At 41.3% G+C, this 25,271-nt stretch overlaps 1 protein-coding gene across 7 annotated transcripts in view; it reads left to right on the forward strand.

Moving 5' to 3' along the window:
* Nucleotides 1-25,271, forward strand: part of mipol1 (mirror-image polydactyly 1) — a 334,286-nt gene that overhangs the window by 286,503 nt on the left and 22,512 nt on the right. For all 7 annotated transcript variants that reach the window (XM_080202838.1, XM_080202835.1, XM_080202834.1 and 4 more), the window contains one exon: nt 22,631-22,861. In XM_080202838.1, the coding sequence (XP_080058964.1) occupies nt 22,631-22,861 (231 nt within the window). The remainder of the gene's footprint in view (nt 1-22,630; nt 22,862-25,271) is intronic.

Below are 25,271 nucleotides of genomic sequence, written 5' to 3' on the forward strand. Positions count from 1 at the left end.
AAGAATTTCTAACATGGAACAATGCAACAAAATGTAAGTATATATTCGCTGGACAACTAGCTTAATTTACTCCTAATCTACTCCAGATATATGAACAGGTTGGTGTTGCATTCTTTACACATACACAATTCCGTATACAGAATGTATGCCTGTTATTTATTTAGAGAGAAGGAAAGATAAGTTTTTTAAAAAGTACTTCTACACACAACTTGATAAAGGGTAAAAATGCCTTTGTTGTGAGTAAATATTTGTCAAGCCATTGCTTTTAGGAAAGGGGTCAGTTCAGTGTGGAGTCTGGTCTCCATGCAGTGCAATTGATTAGCTATCAGATGGAAAATGTTAATCAGTAACTTTGGGTGTTACTGATCAGTTAAAATCCATTTAGCTTTATTCAAAGATAGTTTAGAGTGAAGAAATTCTGAATCCTTTATCTTTCCTGCAAAATTACAAAATTTGTTTCCAAAGGTTAATAATTTGTTAATCGATTTCTCTAGAAATAGATTTTGTTGTCATCACCGCTATATTGTCATACTTCATTTGTTTATACTTAATTAGATTGAGTCGTAGCCTATGTCACACCATAGCTATCAATGTCAAATAAGACTGACTTCCTCCTGGTCAAATGACAGTCTATTTCAGCTAATTAAAAAGCCACAGGACAAAGTGGCAATGTATACGCAAGTACCATTGCTTAGAAACCAAAGTAGGAAATATTCTATAATGGATTCATAAGTTAAAGCCTTTCAGGATGATCAAGCATATAGTGTGCTGATAAATATATAAGAAATGATGCTGGATTTATAATTAAGAAAATGATTAATAAGTTTAGAAAAATAATGACAATTTATTTCTATGAAGATTATTTAAAATGTAGTTTTAGGTTGCATTTATGCTGTAGCAACTGGTTTGAGATTGGTACCGACAGAATAGGTCCCAGATAGGCAGTATCTTGTTTATAATGCTTGCTTCCAATTTGAATTTTCTTGATTAAGAGTATTCTGTTTATATCTACCTAAATGCAGAGTGGAGCTCTGATTCTCATAATTTAAGGTTAAATATTTCAAGTGTACTGATAGGAACAAGTATACTCTGTACATTCAAGGAAGTTTTAAGAGGTGCTCTGGAGGCCCAAAGGATCCTAAGGAACATTATGCACAGTTTGACTATATCAAACACAATCAGTGTGGAAAAAATAATTCTGTGGAGTATCTCAAACCACTTTGTCTGGAGCTAATAGGAACCAACTCAGCCCTTTTGTCCTTTGGCTTTTTAATTATACTGTCACAATATAAATATACACTGTTACAGACAGGGAGAAATTCTAAGACCACAAGATGTAGCAGAAGTAGACCATTCGGTCTATTGAGTCTGATCCTCCATTTAATGAGATAATGCCGGATCTGATAATCCTCAACTTCACTTTCCGGCCTATCCCATAACCCTCAATTCCCTTCCTGATTAAAAATCTGTCTATCTCAGCCTTGAACATACTTAACTCAATCTCTACAGCTCTCTACAGTAAAGAAATCCACAGATTCATTACGTTCTGAGAGAAGGCATCCCTCCTTATTTCTGTCTTAAATGGGCAACCCCTTACTCTGAGATTATTTCTCTGGTCCTAGACTCTCCCACAAGGGGCAAGAACTCTCAGCACTTACTTTATCAAGCCCCCTGAGAATTCTGTACGTTCTCAATAAGTTCACCTTTCATTCTTCTAAACTCCAATGAGTACAGGACCAAACTACTTAACCACTCCTCATAAGAAAATCTTTGCATACCCAGGATCAAGCTAGTGAACCTTCACTGGACTGGCTCCAGTACTACAAAAACAGAAAATGCTGGAAAATCTCAGCAGATCTGACAGCTGCAGAGAGAGAATAGTACAAACGTTTCAAGTTTGGATGACCCTTTGTCAGAATTCTGAATGTTTAGCAACATATTTTGTTTAGGGATGAACCAAATTCACAATAATCTGTCAATTTTCATAATCTGGCCACAAATTCAGTATTAGATTCACCAGGGGTTCTTCTTCTTGTAATAAAGCAATATTTCTGGATATGACAGAGGGCTTTTGATAATGATGGTTTTTAACCAGATCTACAAGCTCACTAAAAGTCTTTGAGTCAAGAAAATCTGGGTAGATAAGGCTTTTTAATCACACTGAACATTGAGGTCCCGCCTGTTGTCAGTAAGGCCACTCTTTGTTTTTCATAACCCTCAATATTATTTGCCCGGAAGAAGTAGTGCATGTGTTCTGCATGTTGGACCAGTTATCTTTGGGTAGGGTTCGACTTGTAGGGTCCAAGTTTACAAACGAGGGGTATTTTTTTGATTACTGCAGAAGAAGGTTGCTTGTGCTCGATGATGGAAGTTGCCAGGAGATGTTGAGGAAAAAAACATTCTTTTTACTCTCATTGTCAATGTCATAATATAGTAAGAAGTCTCACAACACCAGGTTAAAGTCCAACAGGTTTATTTGATAGTAAACACCACAAGCTTTTAGAACGCTGTTCCTTTGTCAGGTGAGTGGAGGGTTCTGATCAGAAACAGGGCATATAAAGGCACGCACAGTTTACAGAATGCTCATTAGAATGTGAGTCTTTACAGCTAATCTGCATAGCTAATCCCCACCTGACGAAGGAACAGCATTCCGAAAGCTTGTAGCGTTTACCATCAAATAAACCTGTTGGACTTTAATCTGGTGTTGTAAGACTTCTTACTGTGTTTACCCCAGTCCAAAGCCAGCATCTCCACATAATGTCATAATATAGCCAGGGCCAGTTTTCCAGTATCACACTGTTTTATTTAACGTAAAGAAAAGGCTTTGCCCGTGGCTTCCAGCAACACAAGTTCTAAACTCCAAGCCTACAATGCTTGACCCAGACTGTACCCGTAGGTCTTAAACTCCTACCCTTTATTTCTCACTGGGTGAGCTCCTGCTCGCTTAATGGGGAATCTCATTCTTCACGAAGCCCATGGGGAGATCTATTGATGATGCCTCATCTCCCTTGTGGCTACTATAGCAGAAATAAAAGCCAATATTCCATTTGCCTTCCCTATGACCTGTTGAACTGGCATGTTAACTTTTTGTGATTTATGCAGAAGGACCCCCAAATGTCTCTGCATTACAGCTCTCTGCAGTCTTTCTCCATTTAAATAATACGTAGCTCCTTTATTATAGAATCATAGTATCCCTATGATACAGAAGGTGGCCCGTCAGCCCATCAAATTGGCACCCTCTCTCTGAAAAAGCATTTCACCCGGCCCATCCCCGTAACCTCCCACCCAACGTACACATCTGTGGACACTAAATGGCAATTTAGCATGGCCAATGCACCTAACTTACACATCTTTGTGTGAGTAAACGATGTACCTAGAGGAAACCCACACAGACATGGCGAGGATGTGTACACAGACAGTCACCTAAGGCCAGTATCGAACCCAGGTCCCTGGCACTGTGAGGCAGCAGTGCTAACCACTGTGTTACCATGCTGCCCCGACCAAAGTGCATAACTTCATATTTTCCTACATTCAATCTCCCAGGTTTCTCCCCACTCACTTAAATTGTCTATATCCCTCTGTGGAGTCTGTGTCATCCTCACCATTTGCCTTCCCACCTATTTTTGTGTTATCCACAAACTTGGCGAGAGTATGTATCCTTGTCCAAGCCATAAGAACCAGGTGCAAGAGTAGGCCACCTGGCCTGCTCCACCATTCAATAAAACTTCTTTGTGGTCTCAACTGCCCACTCACCATAACCCTTAATTGCTTTACTGTTCAAATATCTATTCATCTTTGCCTTAAAAAATTCAACAAGGTAGCCTCAACTCTTCACTGGGTAGGGAATTCCACAGATTCACAACCTTTTGAATGAAAAAGTTCATCCTGGACTCAGTCCTAAATCTGCTCCCCCTTATTTTGAGGCTGTGTCCCCTAGTTCTAGTTTCACCTGCTAGTGGAAACAACCTCCCTGCTTTTATCATACCTATTCCCTTCATAATTTTATATGTTTCTATAAGATCTCCCCTCATTCTTCAATTTCAATGAGTATAGTTCCAGTCTACTTAGTCTATCCTCATAAGCCAACCTTCTCAACTCAGAATCAATCTAGTGAATCTCCTCTACATCCCCTCCAGTACCAGTATATCCTTTCTCAAGTAAGGAGACCAAAACTGTACACAGTATTCTCAGAGTGGTTTCACCAGCACCTTACACAGCTGCAACATAACCTTCCTGTTTATAAACTCCATCCCCTAGCAATGAAAGACCTGCTCCACCTGCAGACCAACTTTTTGCGATTCATGCACAGGGACACCCAGGTCCCTCTGCACAGCACCATGCTGCAGTTTTTTACCATTTAAATAATAGTTCATTTTGCTGTTATTCCTACCAAAATGGACAACCTCACATTTACCAACATTGTACTCCATCTGCCAGACACTTGTCTACTCGCCTAAACTATCCCTCAGCAGATTTTCATTGTCCTCTGCATGCTTTGCTCCTCCACTCATCTTAGTGTCATCTGTGAACTTTGATGCACTACACTTGGTCTCCAACTCCAACTGCAAATTGTAAACAATTGCGTCCCAACACTGATCCCTGGTGCACACCATTAACCACTGATTGACAACCAGAAAAACACCCATTTATCCCCACTCTTTACTTAATGTTAGTTAACCATCCTCCACCTACGCTAATACATTACCCGTAACACCATATACTTTTATCTTTACAAGTTAGTAACGTAATACTGTAAATAATTGTTGCTCAGCACTGATTCCTGTGGCACTCCACTAGTCACAGATTGCCACTCTGAAAATGTCCCCCTGATCCCAACTCTCTGCCTTTGATTAGTTAGCCAATCCTCTAGCCGCGCCAGTATACTACTTCAAACACGATGGATTCTCACCTCATTAAGGAGCATTTTGTGCTGTACCTTATCGAAAGCTTTTTCAAAATCAAAGTAAATGATATCTACTGTTTCCCCTTTATTTATATTGCTTGTTACCACCTCAAAGACTTTGATTAAATTTGTCAGGCATGTTTTCCCATCATACAGCGATGCTGGCTCTGCTTGATTATATTACATATTTCTAAACACTCTACCATTACATACTTTATAATGGATTCCAGCATTTTCCCAGTCTCAGTCGTCAAACTAACTGGCTGACAATTATCTACTTTTTGTCTCCCTCACTTTGTGAATAAGGATGTTACATTGACAATTTTTCAATTCTCTCAATTTTCACCATGTTATGGTCATAATTCTGCGGAGAATCTTTCACTCTGAGATTGTTTATTAAACCTGCCTCATTACACATTACCAGATTGAATAGAGTCTGATCCCTAGTTGGATCCACAAAATTTTGTTTTTCAAATTCTTCTTCATGCCAACTTGATTTTACCAATTCACATGAAGATTGAAGTCACCCATGACTGATATATTGCCTTTATTATGTGCCCTCATTATCACCTGATTTATTCTCTGTCCTACATTATAGCTATTTCTTACCTCCAAACATATAAATTCGACATCTCCCAATCCAAGATTATTTCTTGCACTTATTCAACCTCATATGACAAAGCTACTCCTCCAGCTTCTAGCCTGTCTTTAAGAAAAGTCACATACCCTTGGATATTTAATTCCCAGCTTTGATCTACTTGTACCCATGTCTGTGTAATGACTATAAGATAGTATAACCATTGACCTCACTTTGTGCCATTAATTCATTTATTTTCTGCTGAATTCTCCATGCATGTAAGAGTCAATAATTTTGCTTTTTTACCATTTTCTCCCCCTTTGGCCCTATTTACTTTTTTTTTCTGTTTATACAATCTGTCCCTTCCTGTCACACTCCTTGATTTATTTGATTTATTTGATTTTTATTGTCACATGTATTAATATACTGTACAAAGTATTGTTTCTTGTGCTCTATACATACAAGCATACCATTCATAGAGAATGAAACACAAGAGTGCAGAATATAGTGTTACAGTCATAGCTAGGGTGTAGAGTAGGATCAACTTAATGCAAGGTAGGTCCATTCAAATGTCTGGTGGCAGCAGGGAAGAAACTGTTCTTGAGTCAGATGGTACGTGACCTGAGACTTTTGTATCTTTTTCCTGATGAAAGAAGCTGGAAGAGAGAGTGTCCGGGATGTGTGAGGTCCTTAATTATGCTGGCTGCTTTGCTAAGGCAGTGGGAAGTGTAGGAAGCGTAGACAGAGTCAATGGATGGGAGGCTGGTTTGTGTGATGGACTGGGCTATATTCACAACCTTTTCTAGTTTCTTGCAGTTTTGGGCAGAGCAGGAGCCATACCAAGCTGTAATATGACCAGAAAGAATGCTTTCAATGATGTATCTGTAAAGGTTGGTGAGTAGCTGACATGCCAAATTCCCATAGTTTTTTGAGAAAGCAGAGGCGTTGGTGGGCTTTTTTAACTATAGTGTTGGCATGGGAGGACCAGAACAGACTGTTGGTGATCCAGACACCTGAAAACTTGAAGCTCTTAACCATTTCTACGTCATCCCACTGATATAGACAGGAGCATGTTCTCCACTACGCTTTCTGAAGTCGATGACAATCTCCTTTGTTTTGTTGACATTGAGGGAGATATTATTGCCGCTGCACCAATTCACCAGATTCTCTATCTCATTCCTGTACTCTGTCTCGTCATTGTTTGAGATCAGACGCACTATGGTGGTGTCATCAGCAAACTTGAAAATTGAGTTGGGGGGGAATTTGACTACACAGTCATAGGTGTATTAGGAGTATAGTAGGGGCTAAGAATACAGCCTTTTGAGGCACTGGCGTTTGAGGATGATTGTGGAGGAGGTATTGTTGCCTATCCTTCCTGATTGTGGTCTGTGGGTTAGGAGGTGCAGGATCCAGTCACAGAGGAAGAAGCCGAGGCCCAGGTCACAGAATTTGGAGATGAGTTTCATAGGAGTAATGGCATTAAAGGCTGAGCTGTAGTCAATAAGTAGGAATCTGACATAGGTGCCTTTGTTACTTAGGTGTTCCAGGGTTGCGTGCAGGGCCAGGGAAATGGCATCTGCTGTGGACCTGTTGCGGCGATAAGCAAACTGTAGTGGATCCAGGCAGTCCATGATTCGTGCCATGACTATTCTTTTGAAGCACTTCACAATGATAAATGTCATTAGAATAGCCATTAAGACACGCTGCCTGGCATTTCTTTGGTACTAGGATGATGATTGTCTTCTTGAAGTGGATAGGGACCTCTGCTTGTTGTGAAGAGAGGTTGAAGATGCCTGCGAATACCCCTGCCAGCTGATCCGCACAGGATCTGAGTGCTTGTCTGGGTACCCCATCTGGGTCAGTCGCTTTCCGTGGGTTGACCTTTGAGAAACTGCTCTGATATCTGCAATGGTGACCTCAGATACAGGTTCATCCGAGGTTTCCAGGCTGGCGGACGTGCACGCACTGACCCCTTGCTCAAAATGGGCATAGAATACATTGAGCTCATCAGAGAGGGGTGCGTTGGAGCCGACAAATTTGCATGCTTTCATCTTGTACCCTGTTATGTCTTGCAGACCTTGCCATAGTCGGCGGGGGTCCGTGTGGCTAGCCTGAAACTCTAGTTTAGTCCAATACTGTCTTTTGGCATCTTTGATGGAACTCCTTAGATTGTACCTCCTTAGATCCTGGATTCCCCTGCCTAAATACCTGACATATTCTTTTGCTTTCTCTACTTCCCAATTATGTGATTTGGAAGAACACTGATCCCAGCACAGTTCAGGTGGAAACCATTCCGAAGATACAGTCCCCACTTTTCCCAGTACTGATGTCAGTGCTTCACAACCCGAAGCCCACTTCTCCCACACCAGTCTTTGATCTACGTATTCATCTCTCTAATTTTATATACCTTATGCCAATTTGCATACAGCTGTGGAAATAATCCAAATATTACCTTAGAGGTTCTCTTGTTTAATGTAATGCCTAGCAGGCGCAAAAGTAGTACAGAGACCTTCTCTGGAGAAGATGATTTAGGAATTAGATGTGAATTTCAACTGAGCAGTCCACATTTATTAATTTTGCAAATGCAAAGTTCCTATGTCAAGCAGTTTCTTCTGGTCCTGTTGTGTTGAGTGCAGACAGTATCCACTGATTCTGTGGATTGGACACTCTTCTATGTATGATGTGATGCAAAATTTGCTCCCATCCACTGGTACATTGCGGGTGACATTAATGCCCATCTGTAGAGGTTGGCCAAGCAGGAACCATGGCCAGTTCTGGACCTGTTGAGGATGAACTACTGTTTTCTTGGGAGTTGAAATCAGGCAGCTTTTGTGTTGGGTTTGAGGCCAAGTTCCTGCTTGTCGGGTCCAGAGATTCCCATTCACTTCTCCAGATGGAATTTTTGTTTGGTTTTTCCAGATCAGTCTTCTTGATGGGAGTCATATGTTGGGTGGGTTGAATAGATCAGCGTGAAGTGGCAGTTGGGGGGCATTGCAAACTTTTTATATCATTTTGTGGATTGTTGTAAGTCAGCAGATAAATGTAGTGATGTTCGCCAGGACGGGGAGTCAAGTGGGTATTGTTGAGCATAGTATTCCAATGAAGAGGCACTTTGTAGTATTTAGCTGTCAGTTTTGTGCATGTGTGTTGATCTTGACTTACAAAGACACAGTACTCCACTTCTGAGTATGAGAGTGCACGTGCTAAGGTTTGGAGGGTAGTGGTAGCTGCAACCCGAATTGAGCTGGCTCATTTGGCAATCAAGTTGTTTCTGGACTTGACTTTGCTCGCAGTTGTTTTTAGGTGACAACTTCAGGAAGAGACCAGTGTGCCAATGGGCAGCTGTGTGGTCGAGGAACGCAGTACCTGTCTTTTGTTTTTCTGAAAGTCATTTTCAATGTAGGTGGAAACAGCCAGTACTTGTTCCCCTGTGCTATGGTCCTTGCGGAAACCAGCTTTATATGAGTTTCTTGCAGGCAAATGATATCAGTGGAGTATTGAGTAGCAAGGACTTTGATGATGCTTCGCTTGGCTTGCCTGCTGACAGGTCCTCAATCTTGAATTGGGAAATTCAGAGACAGGCTCTATGGCAAAGTAATCTTGGTGTGGTTTTTTTATTGTTCCTTTCAGTTTTGGAACTTTGACTTGGATTCCTTGTATGGACTTTTCTCATGAAGCTTCCTTTGGAATTTAGTCTGCTGGTAGGATCCTTAGCTCCCCCAGGAAAGCCTGGGTATTGATGGGGGTGTGACATGAATGCCCATTGCTCCCCAGCAGTCAACACAAAAAGGCAGATGAATATGCTTGTTGAATGCTACATGTATCAGCAAAACAACCAGAAAGCCTGCAGTCAATGCGAAGGAGAATGGAGGACCCAGGCACCAACTTGCCTCAGGTAAGAGCTTGAGGTCAAATGGTACCAACTCCATGAGAACATGGGAGCAATCACTGATGCAGTGTCTGACAACTGATGTCTCAGTTTCCATTGCAGCAGAAGTAGAAGTCTTCAATATATGGATACTGCAGAGGATGCTTAGACTTGAAGTCATCTGAGCTCAACTTTGTGTCAGCTAACTTTAGAGTGCTCATAGGCAAGCTTTGCTTGTTGCTATGAAGGCTCAGATTGCGGCTATCATGGCTACAAATATTAGTGTTCAAACGGTCAACCAGTCTGACAATCTTTTTACCAATACATTGCTTAGATTGCTGACATGCCACCCAAGGCATAACAGTGACAGCTGCCACCCATGCTGAGTCTACTAGGCAATATACTCGCAAGCTTTCGAGGGGTTACCCTCTTCGTCAGGTGAATGGAGAGTTCTGGCCTCAGACAGAGCATATAAAGCACAGACAGTTTAGAGATTACTGATTAAAATGCGAATCCTTACACCTAACCTGCTGTTCAAGACCTGAAGTGGCTGATAATGTGAGTGGTAGGAGCACTGATCACAGTTTAAAGAGATGTGTATTGTCTCCAGACAGTACAGTAAGTGAGGTTTTGCAAACCCAGGCAAGTCACGGGGGTTACAGATAGTGCGACATGAACCCAAGATCCCTGTTGAGACCGTCCTCATGTGTGCGGAACTTGGCTATCAGTCTCTGCTCAGCGACTCTGCGCTGTCGTGTGTTGTGAAGGCCGCCTTGGAGAATGCTTACCCGAAGGTCAGAGGCTGAACCCTCTTGGGTTCATGTCGCACTATCTGTAACCCCCGTGACTTGCCTGGGTTTGCAAAACCTCACTTACTGTACTGTCTGGAGACAATACACATCTCTTTAAACTGTGATCAGTGCTCCTACCACTCACATTATCAGCCACTTCAGGTCTTGAACAGCAGGTTAGGTGTAAGGATTCGCATTTTAATCAGTAATCTCTAAACTGTCTGTGCTTTATATGCTCTGTCTGAGGCCAGAACTCTCCATTCACCTGACGAAGAGGGTAACCCCTCGAAAGCTTGCGAGTATATTATCAAATAAATAGGTTGGACTAAAACCTGGTGTTGTCAGACTTTTTACTGTGTTTACGCCAGTCCAACGCCGGCATACCCACATCGAGTCTACTAGGGCCAGAATTGTTCAAGATTGTCCTCAAGGCCGTCTGCAGATTCCGACACTGCAACTGAAAAGATTTCAATCATCCATGCTGCAGCCACGAGAGAGGAGCAGAAGGATAGACATAAGCCACACGTTATGCCAATGTTTGATTTCCAAATTTATTTCAGAATTCTGATTTTGTGATGGCTGTAATTTCAGCATTGTGACCATCATATCATAATAGAGGGAAGGTAAGGTGTAGCACTGTTGATGAATAGGGAATCTTGAGTTTTGTTTACCCAGACAGCCAGACCAAAAAAGCAGTCCTGTTGGTTTTCTTCTTCTTTCCTTCCTTTTTATCATCCTTGAGTGGTTGCTGTACAGTTGATGGCAAGGTCTGTGCCCTCACATTGATGAGGCTGTGCACCACGTAATAGATCATGACAAATATTGGTGCATGCATTGCTCCATATAGCAGGATTCCTCCAGCTTGATCTGACAACGGAAGTGTTGTTTAACCACCCCAGTGGTCTGCTTTATCATATTTTGTGTGACAGCACGGTTTAAATTATCTGCTTTTGTTTCATTTTATGCATGCTACCCCATTTGTGTCTGCACTATGCATCTGATTCATCAGCCTTGTGGTCATGAGATAGCAATTGTTGCCCAATAGTTACCCTGATTTGTCTTGGTGGCTCAAATGCAGATGATACAATGGATGCTACAACATGAAAGCATTATGATTGCTGCCAGGAAATCAGCATATCATTGACCTGCATGATTCGCTGAGTGTGGTTGCACATTGAGAAAATGGAATAGCTTTAGACTGCAATACATCGTTTTTTCATTAATCTGCAAGATGTGAAGATTGATGGAAAAGCCACCATTTATTGTCTATGCCTAATTGCTCTTAAGGAGATGTTGGTAAGCCATCTTTTCGAAATGCTGCAGTCCATATTGTGTAGGTACATCCATAAAGCTGTTAAGGGAAATGTTTCAGAATTTTGGCCCTGCCCACACCAAAAATTGATATGCATCACCTGCAAAGTATTTGCATGTGGCCAGCACCAGAGAGAAGCATGCAATTTTCACAGAGCCCTGTGCTCACTTTGCCTGTTTGACTCTGGCAAAAGAGATTAAGATATATTCTGTTCCCTTAGTATTCAGAGCCTCTATGACTTGCTTTATGCAGCTATAGATAGCAAAGTGGTGGTGCTGCTCCAGCCTGAAATGAGTCTGATGACTAAAAGTACACGGTCATGACCTTCTTCAGAACCATTCTGCTCCAAAGATGTATTTATGGCTGTAACAGGCGGTGGATTTCAGTGTGGATTTCATTAATCGGACAGAGACATCTGTTAATTTGATTTGATTTATCATTGTCACATTGTCACAAACAGTGAAAAGTATTGTTTCTTGTGCACTATACAGACAAAACATACCGTTTATAGAGAAGGAAATCAGAGAGTGCAGAATGTAGTGTTACAGGCACAGCTAGAGTATAGAGAACGATCAACTTAATGCAAGGTAAATCATTCAGAAGTCTGATAGTAGCAGGGAAGGAGCTATTCTTGAGTCAGTTGGTACGTGACCTCAGACTTTTGTATCTTTTTCCTGAAAGAAGAAGGTGGAGGAAAGAATGTCCGGAGTGCGTGGGGTCCTTAATTATGCTGGCTGCTTTGCCGAGGCAGTGGGAAGTGTAGACAGTCAATGGATGGGAGGCTGGTTTGCGTGATGGATTGGGCTACATTCACGACCTTTTGTAGTTTTGTGGTCTTGAGCAGAGCAGGAACCATATCAAGTTATGATACTACCAGAAAGAATGCTTTCTATGGTGCATCTGTAAAAATTTTGCTTACGGTATGATAGGACAATTGCTCCTTGGATTGGGCTGTATGACCTACTAATGACCTTCACCCTATCTGCTTGGGTCGGGCAAGTGTTGAATGTTAAGCTCTAATTCTAAAAAAAAGAGGTGAATAGCCAAATCTCATGCTTCAGTTCAGACACACCATTCAGTCATAATATAGAATGTTGTGTCAAATTACCCCAAGAAAAGAGAATGACTATAAGTATTATTCCAAATGGACAATGTTCTCCATTCGCACTCATGGAGAACTTCTTCCTTTAGCTTCTGCTTCTCTATTTTTCTGCCCACTGTCAGATTCTGATATAATGGCATTCATTCAGGATAGTGGTAGACTAGCCAAGACATGTTTTCCTGTGATCAGCCATGCTTATACAGTAAAGAAAACATGTTTGCTAAAAGGTAGATTCAACTGGATTAAGTCAAAAATGTGTTCCCACGGCTACATGAAAACAAGAACAGTTACAGATTGAAACATGAAGGCATGTTCATTGCAATGCTATGATCCACTGACAACTTGGCAAGAGAGCTAAATTTGATGGATTCAGCAAGTTAAGTTCATTAGAAAAATTTGAATGCATTCCTCTTGCATTTCAACAACATCAGGAAGCATTACGGATGAATGGGAGCAGACAATCAAAGTTGCATAAGCCCTGGAAAGGCTAATTTTTAAAAAAATCCAATTCAATCAAATCGAGTCCAATTCAGAGTCTCAACAAGTGAGACATTCCCAATCCAAGCTGACAAGACAGGCCTCTCACCTCCTGTCTTGGGCTTGATCTACATAGAACACACAGCACGGGAAACAGGCCCTTCGGCCCAACGAGCCCGTGCTGCCATTTCAACATTGTGAGTCCCCTCTCCACCCATGACCCTTGTCTATGCTTATGGCATTCCACATTGGAAACCAGATTGAGGGGAGACTAATTTAGAGACGATTTGTTACACCAATCAGCCTAAGAGCACATCTTTGGGGTGTGGGAGGAAACCGGAGCACCCGGAGAAAACTCACGCAAGCGCGGGGAGAATGCGCAAACTCCCACAGACACTGGCCCAAATCCATGTATCTGCACAGCAAACAGTGATAGTCACTGAGCTGTCGTGTTGCCCAGCATCTGGTCCAGTTTAAGCGTACATTAATGACGTGAAGCACTAGGCTACTCTCGAAAACATCCAAGAGGAGCCCTCGTACGACCCATCGCGTGTATGCCTCTTGTTGGACAACAAGGCGGACTGAAGCACCTGTGAATTAAAAGAGAAGAACATCAATAACATGCACATCCTTGTACAAACATTCAAGGGAATCCCCAGAAGCTCAAAAGTAAAACAAGTGAGCCAGAAAATATGTTGGAAGGTCCATAGGAATCAATTGATTCCCAGGAACGTCCCAAGGCTCCTGAACCTATTTAAAACAGTCTCCTATATCCCTCCATCTCCATCGCACTCATGTGCCTATCTAAGTAACTCTTAACAACTCATGATCCAAGCTGATTGGAAAAGGCATTGCACCTCCTCCAAGGTTTGATCTCATTTGTATCTTAGCCAAAAGGCCAAGATGCCACTTTTAAAAATTGCTTCAAATGAAGCTAAAATGTAACCTAATGACTTCAACCAAGTACAGCATGTTGATACTACACTCGATCTTAGCCAAAAGACCAAGAAGCGATGCATGCACTGGAAAGACTTTTGTTTTATTTGAATGCAGCTGTTTTCTTCTGCTGCATTGAAGAGCAGTTATGCTAAGTGAGCAAGAGAACTACCCCTTGTAATGATGTTTGTTTGGGTGCTCTCCTGGCAAAGGATCGGCAGAGGAAATATGCTTTATTTCGGACTGAGAGGAATTCTGAATACAACGTGCAGCACATCTAGCAGATGTGGCTGATCGCCAATACTACCTCCCGGCCCAGAGCTGTGGGAGCGGATAAAGCTGCTCTCAGTTCTATGATATGCATAATCCTGACATTTGACCATTTTAGTAGTGAGAAATAGAGAGGTTACATGTGTCTTTGCAGCAAATGATTTGATTTGATTTGATTATTGTCACATATATTAACATACAGTAAAAAATATTGCTTCTTGCGTGCTATACAAAGCATACCATTCACAGAGAAGGAAATGAGAGAGTGCAGAATGTAGGTTTACAGTCATAGCTAGGGTGTAGAGAAAGATCAACTTAATGCAAGGTAAGTCCTGTCAAAAGTCTCTCAGCAGAAGGGAAGAAACTGTTCTTGAGTCAGTTGGGACATGACCTCAGACTTTTGTATCTTTTTCCCAAAGGAAGAAGGTGAAAGAGAGAATGTCCAGGGCGCATGGGGTCCTTAGTTATGCTGGCTGCTTTGCCAAGGCAGCAGGAAGTGTAGACAGAGTTAATGGATGGGAGGCTGGTTTGTGTGATGGATTGGGCTACATTCACAACCTTTTGTAGTTCATTCCTTCCTTGGAGCCATACCAAGCTGTAATACGACCAGAAAGAATGCTTTCTATGGTGCATCTGTAAATGTTGGTGACATGCCAAATTTCCTGAATCTTCTGAGAAAGTAGGGGCATTGGTCGGCTTTCTTAACAATAGTGTCGGCATGGGGAGACCAGGACAGGTTGTTGGTGATCTGGACATCTAATAACTTGAAGCTCTCGACTCTTTCTACTTAGTCCCCGTTGATGTAGACAGGGGAATGTTCTCCTTTATGCTTCCTGAAGTCGATGACAACCTCCTTCGTTTTGTTGATATTGAGGGAGAGATCATTGTTACCGAACCAGTTCACCAGATTCTCTTTCTCATTCCTGTGCTCAGTCTCGTCATTCTTTGAGATCCGGCTCACTATGGCGTTGTTGTCAACAAACTTGAAAATCGAATTGGAGGGGAATTTGGCCACCCAGTCATAGGTGTATAAGGAGTATAGTAGGGGGCTGAGAACACAGCCATGTGGGCAACCGGTGTTGAGGATGATCGTGGAGGAGGTATTGTTGCCTATCCTTTCTGATCGTGGTCTGTGAGTTAGGAAGTTCAGGATCCAGTCACAGAGGGAGATGCTGAGGCCCAGGCCACAGAGTTTGGAGATGAGTTTCGTGGGAATAATAGTGTTGAAGGCTGAGCTGTAATCAATAAATAGGAGTCTGACATAGGTGTTCTTGTTATCTAGGTGTTCCAGGGTTGAGTGCAGGGCCAGGGAGATGGCGTCTGCTGTGGATCTGTTGCGGCGATAGGCAAACTGTAGTGGGTCCAAGTAGTCCAGGAAGCTGGAATTAATTCATGCCATGACTAACCTTTTTAAGCGTCTCATAATGATAGATGTCAGAGCCATCGGCCGATAGTCATTAAGACACGCTGCTTGGTTTTTCTTATGTATCAGGACGATGGTCATCTTCTTGAATAGACAAGGAGCTCAGATTGTTGTAAAGAGAGGTTGAAGCTGTCTGCGAATACTCCTGCCAGCTGATCCGGGTACTCCATCCGGGCCAGTTGTTTTCATTGGGTTGACCTTTGAGAAAACTGCTCTGACATCTGCAATGGTGACCCCCAGATACAGATTCATTCAGGGCATCCTGGGTAGAGGTCATGCTGTCGCTGACCTCTTGCTCAAAACGGGCGTAGAATGCATTGAGCTCATCAGGGAAGCGTGCATTGGAGCTGGTGATTTTACATACCTTCACCTTGTAACCCATTATGTTTTGCAGTCCTCGCCATAATCGGCGGGAGTTGGTGTGGCTAGCCTGGGTCTCTAGCTTGGCCCAGTACTGTCTTTTGGCATCTTTGATGGATCTCCTTAGATCGTATCTGGCTTTCTTGTGTACTTCAGTGTCGCCTGACTTGAATGTCTCAGACCTGGACTTCACCAAGCAGTGGATACCCCTGTTCATCCATGGTTTCCACTTGGGGAACCACAGATTTGCTTCTTTGGTGCACAGTCTTCAATGCACTTACTAATGAAGTCAGTACTCATTCAGGCTGGTTACAGTGTTTTTAAATATTGACCAGTCCACTGAGTCTAAGAAGCTCTATAGGAGATCATCTGATTCCTCAGACTGCACGACTTTCTTTGATGGATTCTCCCACTGGCACTGTTAAGCACCTAGCTCTCTGCTGAATTAAAGTGTAGAGCCAACTGTTTCAGCCAGGTACGTGCATTCAAGCCTACACACGTGGTTCATGGCATCATAATGTGCATGACGAATTGGGCCTTGCTGACTTGACCTGCCTGCTTTCCTTATTTTTCCCAGTACCACAAAAGAGATGAAATATTGTGGCCAGGATGATTTCAAATCTAAATCCAACATTAAATCTAGTGAAAAGCCTCACAGATTTCACATCTGTGACATGACGATTCTGAGTTTGGAAAGAATGCCAAGTCCTCTTATTGCCAGTTGTCCATGGGGAAAATATTGTTTGTTGCTTTGGTACACAATGCATTAGTCACCTCCTTGATACATTGATGTACCGCAGATTGGTTCATGTTCCCTTGGAAGCCTGGAATGAGCCTGAGGCATAAGAGTTAGAAATGATTTTTGGCAGCCATTGGCAATGTGTGCTTGTAATGAAATTTGGATGCAGATCAGATTGCAGCATGGTGAATCTTGACTTATACAGCTTTTCTAGCACAAAGCGGGTTAAAGATTCCTCTGCCTGTCATTGCTATCAACAGTGATGACAGCCTCTTTTTGTCCAATGCCAGTTTCTAGAGACCCTCCATTGCTCTTCTATTTCATATAGAAAACATTAATGAAGTGGAAATCATAGAGAAGCCCAATACGAACATTTTCAGAATTAAGCAAAATACCGTCAGAACCACTGGCAGAAGGCCTTCTCACTGATAGAGTAGGTAAAAAGGTTTTTAGAGTCCTGACATAAAGCTGACAAAATATTCTTCATATCTATTAAAGTCTTCCGCTTAAACTGTCTTCCTAGAATAACTTGATTGTAATGTGACACAAAAGTTGATTGATAGGGAGCAATTCATACTTGCTACTTATGGTATTTTCTGTCAAAAGTAATGTGGACATGGGAAGGCATATCATACTGAGAAACAAAGCATGTTGTACTGAGATGGCCCTTTGAGTAAGATCAAATGTTGGTCGGATCAAGCCCAAGATGGGGTGCAATGCTTTTTCTTGTCAGCTTGGATCTTGTACATCTCTCTTGTGAAACCATGAATTGGATGCTTTTGAACTTGGTTTTTGGAGAAAGCAAGAAAATAGAATTGGGCTTGTCTGGTATACTCCAAGCATTGACTTCGTAACTTTAAAACTTTGTAACTTTATTTTTTTAATGCTGAGATGGAAATGATGGCCATGCCTGGAATGACATATTTGCATTTATGTAGGGCACTCCTGGTGTCCAACATCACTATGGATAACACAAAGTTGTGTGAAAGTGTGCAAATTATAACGTGTTTGGCGTGTTTTTTTATGTTTCAGAAGAATGTTTAAAAATTCAGCTTTATGCTATAGGTAGTTGGTGTGTCCAGGAAAACAGAGAGCAGAATAATTACTCATTTTAGCCATGTGGTATGTACATAGGATGGAGCTAATAGATTTTTTGTTTATAGATGAAGATATCCATTGGGGTTTTTGATTAGGTTGATTGACAAGGTCATGTGATGTGATTAATGGGAGGAGCCAAGTCCATAGAAGTGAAAAAAACAGCTTTTCAGTTTCTCAGGGTTTGTTTGCACTCAGAGTTATACAAGCTGCTCTGAAACACTTTTTCTCTCTCTGAAAGTTTCTACACTCTAGAATGTAGGTTAGGTCTGATTATAGTATTTCATGTTGTGCAGAACTGCAGTATAACTCAGCATTCCCAATAATTATTTCTGAGGGGCTGGCAGAATGCACTTTATGCCAGAAAAAAGATCAGTAAAGGTTTCCTCATGTATCCTAGCTGTTTCTTTCAGCTATGTCCCCTGGTAAATTGCCTACCTGTGCATTATACTTTGATTAGCACTCCCATGAGTGGTTCAGGGCTGAATTAAAAAGCGGAACAACAAACGTAATAATCTCAGGTTTATCTGAGCCATAAGCAAATTGATATAAATTAAATAAAATCAGAGTATTAAATGTGTTGCTCAAAGATTAGTGTGAGAGCATGAGTTTTAACACATGGGCCATAGGCCTCTTGCACCAGAACTGGAGAAAGGGGAAGTTGTACCGTTGGGAAATGCCCTCATTTGAATCTTGTTGGGTTCGTTGACCTGGTGAATTGTATGAATAGAGCTGAGTGAGGGAGGAGGTTTCACATGAGGATTGATTTAGAACATTAATGAGGAAGGACAAGACAATAGTGCACAGTAATGATACAGGCAGTGTCAATCAGAGTATGACAAGAAGAGACTGCGGGCCCATGTTTACCATCACGTTGCACCCATTTTCGGGTGTGAAAACTTGGTAAAATTGGGCATAAGGTGAGTAGCGCGATCCACGCCTGCCTCCGCACCAGTTCCCCTTTTACCAAGGCCCAAAAATGGCCGCGAACAGGACTGTGCCCGAAACAGGCACAACAGCCATTTAAATGCATTTGCATGCATTTAAATTGATTTAATGAGCTGCACACCCAACTTTACTGGCACTTCCCCCTTTACCACCATGTTTGCCCATCCAGAATCAGAGCGAAACAGACATTCTCCATATAAGTCCAATTTAGGCACTCCAATTAGTGAGGAGTAGGTGCCTGACATCCAACAGCTCTCTGCTTGAGATCGGTAAGAGGGGGGAGGAGGGTCTGTTGCAGGTCTGCCTGACATCAGTGGAAGGAAAGGGGGGACCTGCAGCCACTGTGCCTGAGATCAGTGGAGGGAAAGGAGGCTCTGCTGCCATTCTGCCTGAGATGAATGGAAGGAAAGGAGGGTCTGCTGCCACTGTGCCTGAGAAATTATCTTTGCTCAAGAGATCATGATGTGCAATCAGTTTGGGTGGAGACAAGAAATAACAAGAGAAAGAAGTCATTGGTGGGAATAGTTTATAAGCCCTCTAACAGTTGGATAGAGTATAAATCAAGAAATAGTGGGAAATTATAAGAACAATAAATACTACAATAATCTCAGGTGATTTTAATCTTCATATAAATTGAATAAATAAAATCGGGGAGTTGTGAATAACCACATATTCCACTATCCCACAAGTCCACTGATAAATCAATACTGCTCTGTGTTGCATGTTGAATGCTACTTGGAGAGTAGCATGAGGGTACCATGGGCTCAGAATGTACTCTGGCTGGAGGACTTTGAAGCATGGCTCAAAAGCACCAGTACAGACCAAATTGACCGAAGCCTAAAGGACATCACTACTAGACTGAATCTGCGGCAGAGGAACTAACAAGAGAGGAAAACATACTTCACTGCACCCTCAACAACCTGCCTGCCACACGTGCATCTGTCCATGTCAGTATCAGTAGGAGTGACCACCACACAGTCCCAATGGAGATGAAGCGCCATCTTCACATTGAAGGTACTCTGCCTTATCTTGTGTGGCACTTACTACCATAGCAAATGGGATAGAATTCAAACAGATCTAGCAACTCAAGAACATAGACCATAGAACCCTACAGTGCAGAAACAGGCCCTTCGGCCCATCGAGTCTGCACTGACCACAATCCCACCCAGGCCCTATCCCCATATCCCTACACATTTACCCACTAATCCCTCTAACCTACACATCCCAGGACACTAAGGGGCAATTTTTAGCATGGCCAATCAACTTAACCCATACATCTTTGGACTGTGGAAGGAAACCGGAAGAAACCCATGCAGATACGAGGAGAACGTGCAAACTCCACACAGACGGTGACCCGAGCCGGGAATCAAACCCAAGTCCCTGGAGCTGTGAAGCAGCAGTGCTAACCACTGTGCTACCGTGCCGCCCACAGTACAGTGATGCAAGAGTGACTGCAAGACTGATGCAAGATGATGCAAGTGTGACTGCCCTTGACATCAAGTGTGGATCAAGGAGCCCGAGCAAAACTGGAGTCAATGGGAATCAGGGGGAAAACTCTCCACTGGATGGAGTTACACCTAGCACACAGGAATAGTATAAGAAAATCAAGAGGTAATAAGGAGGGAGAAATGTTAAAAGAAAATCACAATCACTAAAGAAGAAGTATTAGGAAACTATAGGACTAAAGACTGACAAGTCCCCTAGACCCCATGGCCAGAAGTAATAGCAGGGATAGTGAATAGTTGCAATCTTCCAAAGTTTCCTTGATTCTGGGAAGATTCCAGTGAATTGGAAAATGGCAAATGTGTGATCTCTATTCAAGAAAGGAAGGAGAAAGACAGTTAGCTTAACATCAGTCATTGGGACAGTGCTAGAATCCATTGTTACATTTACAAAATCACAGTCCAATCAAACAGTATCAGCATGGTTTTATAAAAAAGAAATTGTTTCTGACAAGTTCATTAGAGTTATTTGAGAATGTAACAAGCAGGGTGGATAAAGGGGGACCAGTTGATGTAATGTGTTTATATTTTCAAAAGCATTTGATAAAACACTACATAAAAGATTACGACACAAGATAAGATCTCATGGTGTTGGGGGTAATAATATTAGAATGTACAGAGGATTGGCTAACAGGAAAAAGAGTCAGGACAAATGTGTGATTTTCATCTTGACAAACTGTAGTTAGTCAAGATGAACTACACCTTGCATTGTGTCCGACTGCCCTGGACCTTGCATTGCATTCAAGCGTAGATCAAAGAGCTGACTTCTAAAGATGATGCAAGAGTGACTGCTCTTGATACCAAGTGTGGATCAAGGAGCCCTAACAAAACTGGAGTCGATGGGAATCGGGGGAAAAACTCTCCACTGGATGGAGTTATACTTAGCACAAAGGAATAGTATGAGAAAATCAAGGGAAACAAGGGAGAGAGAAATGTAAAAAAAAATCATTATCACTTGAGAAAAAGTATTAGGAAACTCAATATTAGATTAAACGTTGAGGCCTCAGCTATTTACAATCTATATTAATAATTGGTTGGGGGGAACCAAGTGTATTATGATCAAATTTTCTGATTATACAAAGATAGGCAGAAAAGCAAGATGAAGACACAGTCTGCAAGGATTATAAATAGGTTAAATAAGTGGCAGATGGAGTATAAGTTGGAAAAATGTGAGGTTGCCCATTTTGGTAGGAAGAATAGAACAACAGAATATTAATTGGAGAGAAGTTGCAGAATGCTGCGGTACCTGTATGTATGTATGTATATAGACATCAAGGGATCTTGATGGTCACATACATCATAAATGTTAACATGCAGGTATAAATAATTAGGAAGGTATTTGGCATAGGAATGTTGGCCTTTATTGTAAGGTGGATGGAGTATAAAAGTACAGCAGTCTTGCTATGCTGTTCAAGGCATTGGTGAGACCACATCTAGAATAGTGTATACAGTTTTTGTCTCATTCCTTAAGGAGGGATATACTTGCATTAGAAGCAGCATAGAGAATGTTCACTCGGTCGATTCCTGGCACGAAGGGATTGTCTTGTGAGGAAATATTGAACAGGTTGGGCCTCATTGGAATTTATAAGCGAGAGGTGATCTTACTGAAATATACATGATTCCGAGAGACATGACATGGTGGAAGCTGAGAAGATATTCCTCTGGTGGGGAATCTATAACTCAGGGTCACTTTTTCAAAATAAGGGATTGCCCATTTACGATGGCAATGAGGAAGAAATTTCTACCATCAGAGGATCATTAATCTTTGAAATTCTTTTTGCCAGAAAGCATTGGACTTTGGTTCATTGAATATATTCGAGAGTGAGTTAGATTTTGGATATGTAAGGGAGTTCGTGGTTACAAGGGGTTCGCAGGAAAGAGGCCATGTTTAGATCAGCCGTGATCTTATTGAATAGCAAGGCAGGCTCAAGGGGCTCTGCTGCTGCTCCTATTTCTCGAGGCTCCTGCTCCTGTTTCTTCTCCCAGGAGAAAACATTTCATGGGCATATAAACACATGCATGTAAAGCCCTGTTCACATCCAATAATTTTTAATGTTCTACGGTTCTGCTGTCTCATAACAACCTGTTCATCATGTTTTGAAAGTAAGCAGGAGATCATCAGATTACAAATGTACTCTTCAAACCTAACTCGCATGGTATCAAACCTAACCGTTATGTGGGTAGTATGTGCATCTAAAAAGGAACTGTTCCTTTAGAGTTATGCCTTTTGTTGTCTTGGTGTATATAAATGAGTGTATGTAAATAATTTAAGTACACATAAATTTAACAAAGAAAAATTAACATCGTATTTATTTATGTCCTTTTAGCTTACACAAGTCGTTATCTCAAGAGGCTAGCCTCACAGACCAGTTCAACATTGCTTTAGGCACTTATGATGATGCATTACATGCTAGTGAGGGCATTATGTCAACCACACACTACCAAAATGAGGATCTTGCAAACCACTTACAACTGGCTGTGGCAGAGCAGACAAATATGCGGATGAAACTCCAGCAAGCCTTGGAAGCTAAAAATGAACTGAATGAGAAAGTTCAAAAGTAAGTAAATTATTTGAAAATCTTTTAATAAATGAAGGTATACTCTCCATCCGCAATTCTTCTGGTTTGCTTTTGATTAAAACATGTTTAAAAAAATAGAGAAATGATGGGTTTTCTTTTAATAGCACATGCTTTCTTAAGAACCTAATAGCACATGCTTTCTTAAGAACCTACTAGCACTAAAAGTAATGTTTCCAGTATATTGGCTGAGTACTCTTGCCTCTAAGTGAGCAGTTTTGTATTCAACTTCTATAACTAGATTTAAGAAAATAAGCTAAGCTTATACTACAATCTGCTGCTGAGGGCTTGCTGCATTCTCGGGTATTCATTGAATGTCCAGTACTTTGGGACATGCTGTGTCGGTGTCTCAAAAATTTTATTATTTTATTTAACTGGCTTTGTGTTCAGTTATAAACAAAGGAAAATAACCCTTTTCCTGTTGATAATTTAAATGCTTAATGCCTTTTCAGTACAGACTTTTTTATTTGATTTTAATATTGTTACACATAATTTAAGTTAAATTATTTTTTTCAAAAACATTGGTGAAACAGTGCAAGTACTTTTGCATCTGTTTAGGTTTTTTTTTCTGTTTTTGTGCACATATCTCTTCAATATATGCAACAGTTTGATTGCATTCTAATAGGATAGTATATAGTAGTGCTTAAATTTAAATAATTGCTTCAATAGATTGTAAAATCAGACAGGTCTGATCCTTTTTGCTGAACATTTCTCTATGTAGACATCCAAGTGAAAGAGAAATTAACATATATTGAACATGTATGCATAAGTTTTGCTGTTCCAAGTTCAGGCCTTATCACACTGCAGAGTGGCGTGTTCAGCTTATACTTGCATGTGAGAGATCTTTTCAAAAGGTTGAGGAATCATTAACAAAGTACAGCGTGTTTTTATCTAGGTTTTTTACTTGAAGTCACAGCACATACAACGTTCAGATAAGTTACTGCTAGTTGTATGAAATGTCTGATTATGACTAATTTTCAGGTCTCTGGAACAGAGGTACACCGCTCTGGAAGACCTTCACTGGGAGCCAATCTCACTGAATCAAATTATTCTTCTCTGATCAATGAATGTGTCAAATCATTCTATTCAATTCAAACATCCTACATAAAGGACACCAGTATCATTAATATTGCTTTCACATGTTTCTTCCAATATACCTTCAAAAAATTTTGAATGATACATGAAATCTTCGTGAGTACAAAGTTATTCAGAAAATTTGTGATAGATTTGAGTACAGAAGTAAAGATGTCTGGCTGTCATTGTATGTAATTTTGCTGAGACCACACCTAGGTTTTCTGTACAGTTTTGATCTCCTTATCTAAGAAGGAAAGTACTTGATATGGAGGGAGTGCAACAGAGGTTCACAAAACTAATACCTGATTTGGTGGGATTGTCTTACAAGGTGAGATTGAGGAAAACTGGGCCTGGGTTCTCTGGCATTTCAAAGAATGAGTGGCAACCTCATTGAAACTTACAAAATTCTTACAGGGCATGACAGAATGGATGTGGATAGGCTGTTTCCTTTGGCTAATGAGTCTAGAACCAGGGAACAGAGTCTCAGAATAAGCAGCAGACCAGTTGAGACTGAGATGAGCAATTTCTTCACTTGGAGGTTGGCTAATTTTTGGAAGCCACCTCAGTGGAAGCTCAATCAGTGAGCATAATCAAGACAAAAGTCAAAATTTCTCAATACTAATGACACAAGGCGATAGTGGGAAAAAATGGCATCAAGTTAGATGATCAATCGTGATCTGTTGAATGGCAGAGGAGCTCAGAGGGCCAGATGGCCTACTCCAGTTCCTATATTCCTAGATTTGGACATATAAGAATTGCGTGACCATGTTTTGAGGATGAGGTTTATGTTGAGGGTTAGCGTAGAAAAAGTGTGTCTGTTGCTGTGGCATTCCATAATGAATAAAAAGCCTATCAATGACAATAAATGCAAGAAACAAAGGTTTAATGGCCTGAGCAGACTTGCTGCTTGGTTTAACACCTCATCTGTAGTTAGGAACATAGGAGCAGAAGTAGGCCATTCAGCTCCTCAAGCCTGTTCCACCATTCATTTAGATCATGGATGATCTCTCATTACCAGTTTCCTACACTGTCACTACAACCCTTGATATTTTCATTTTCTAGCAACCTATCACTCTCTGTCTTAAATATACTCAATGACTTAGCTCGCACAGCACTGTGGTGTATGAAAATTCCTAATGTTAGGACCCTGGATCAGAATCCCAAATTATAATCAGAAGCCATACCAGACCCCAACATTTTTTTCTAATTTGGTATAAATGTGATGATTGTTTGCTTCACTCTAGGAGTAATTCTGCTGACAAATTAAGAATCTTTTATAATGGAGACAAACTTTAGTTAATAACACAGTTTAAGTATA

Source organism: Carcharhinus amblyrhynchos, chromosome 14 (genome assembly GCF_965287045.1).
Source record: "Carcharhinus amblyrhynchos chromosome 14, sCarAmb.v2.hapA, whole genome shotgun sequence".
NCBI lineage: Eukaryota > Metazoa > Chordata > Chondrichthyes > Carcharhiniformes > Carcharhinidae > Carcharhinus > Carcharhinus amblyrhynchos.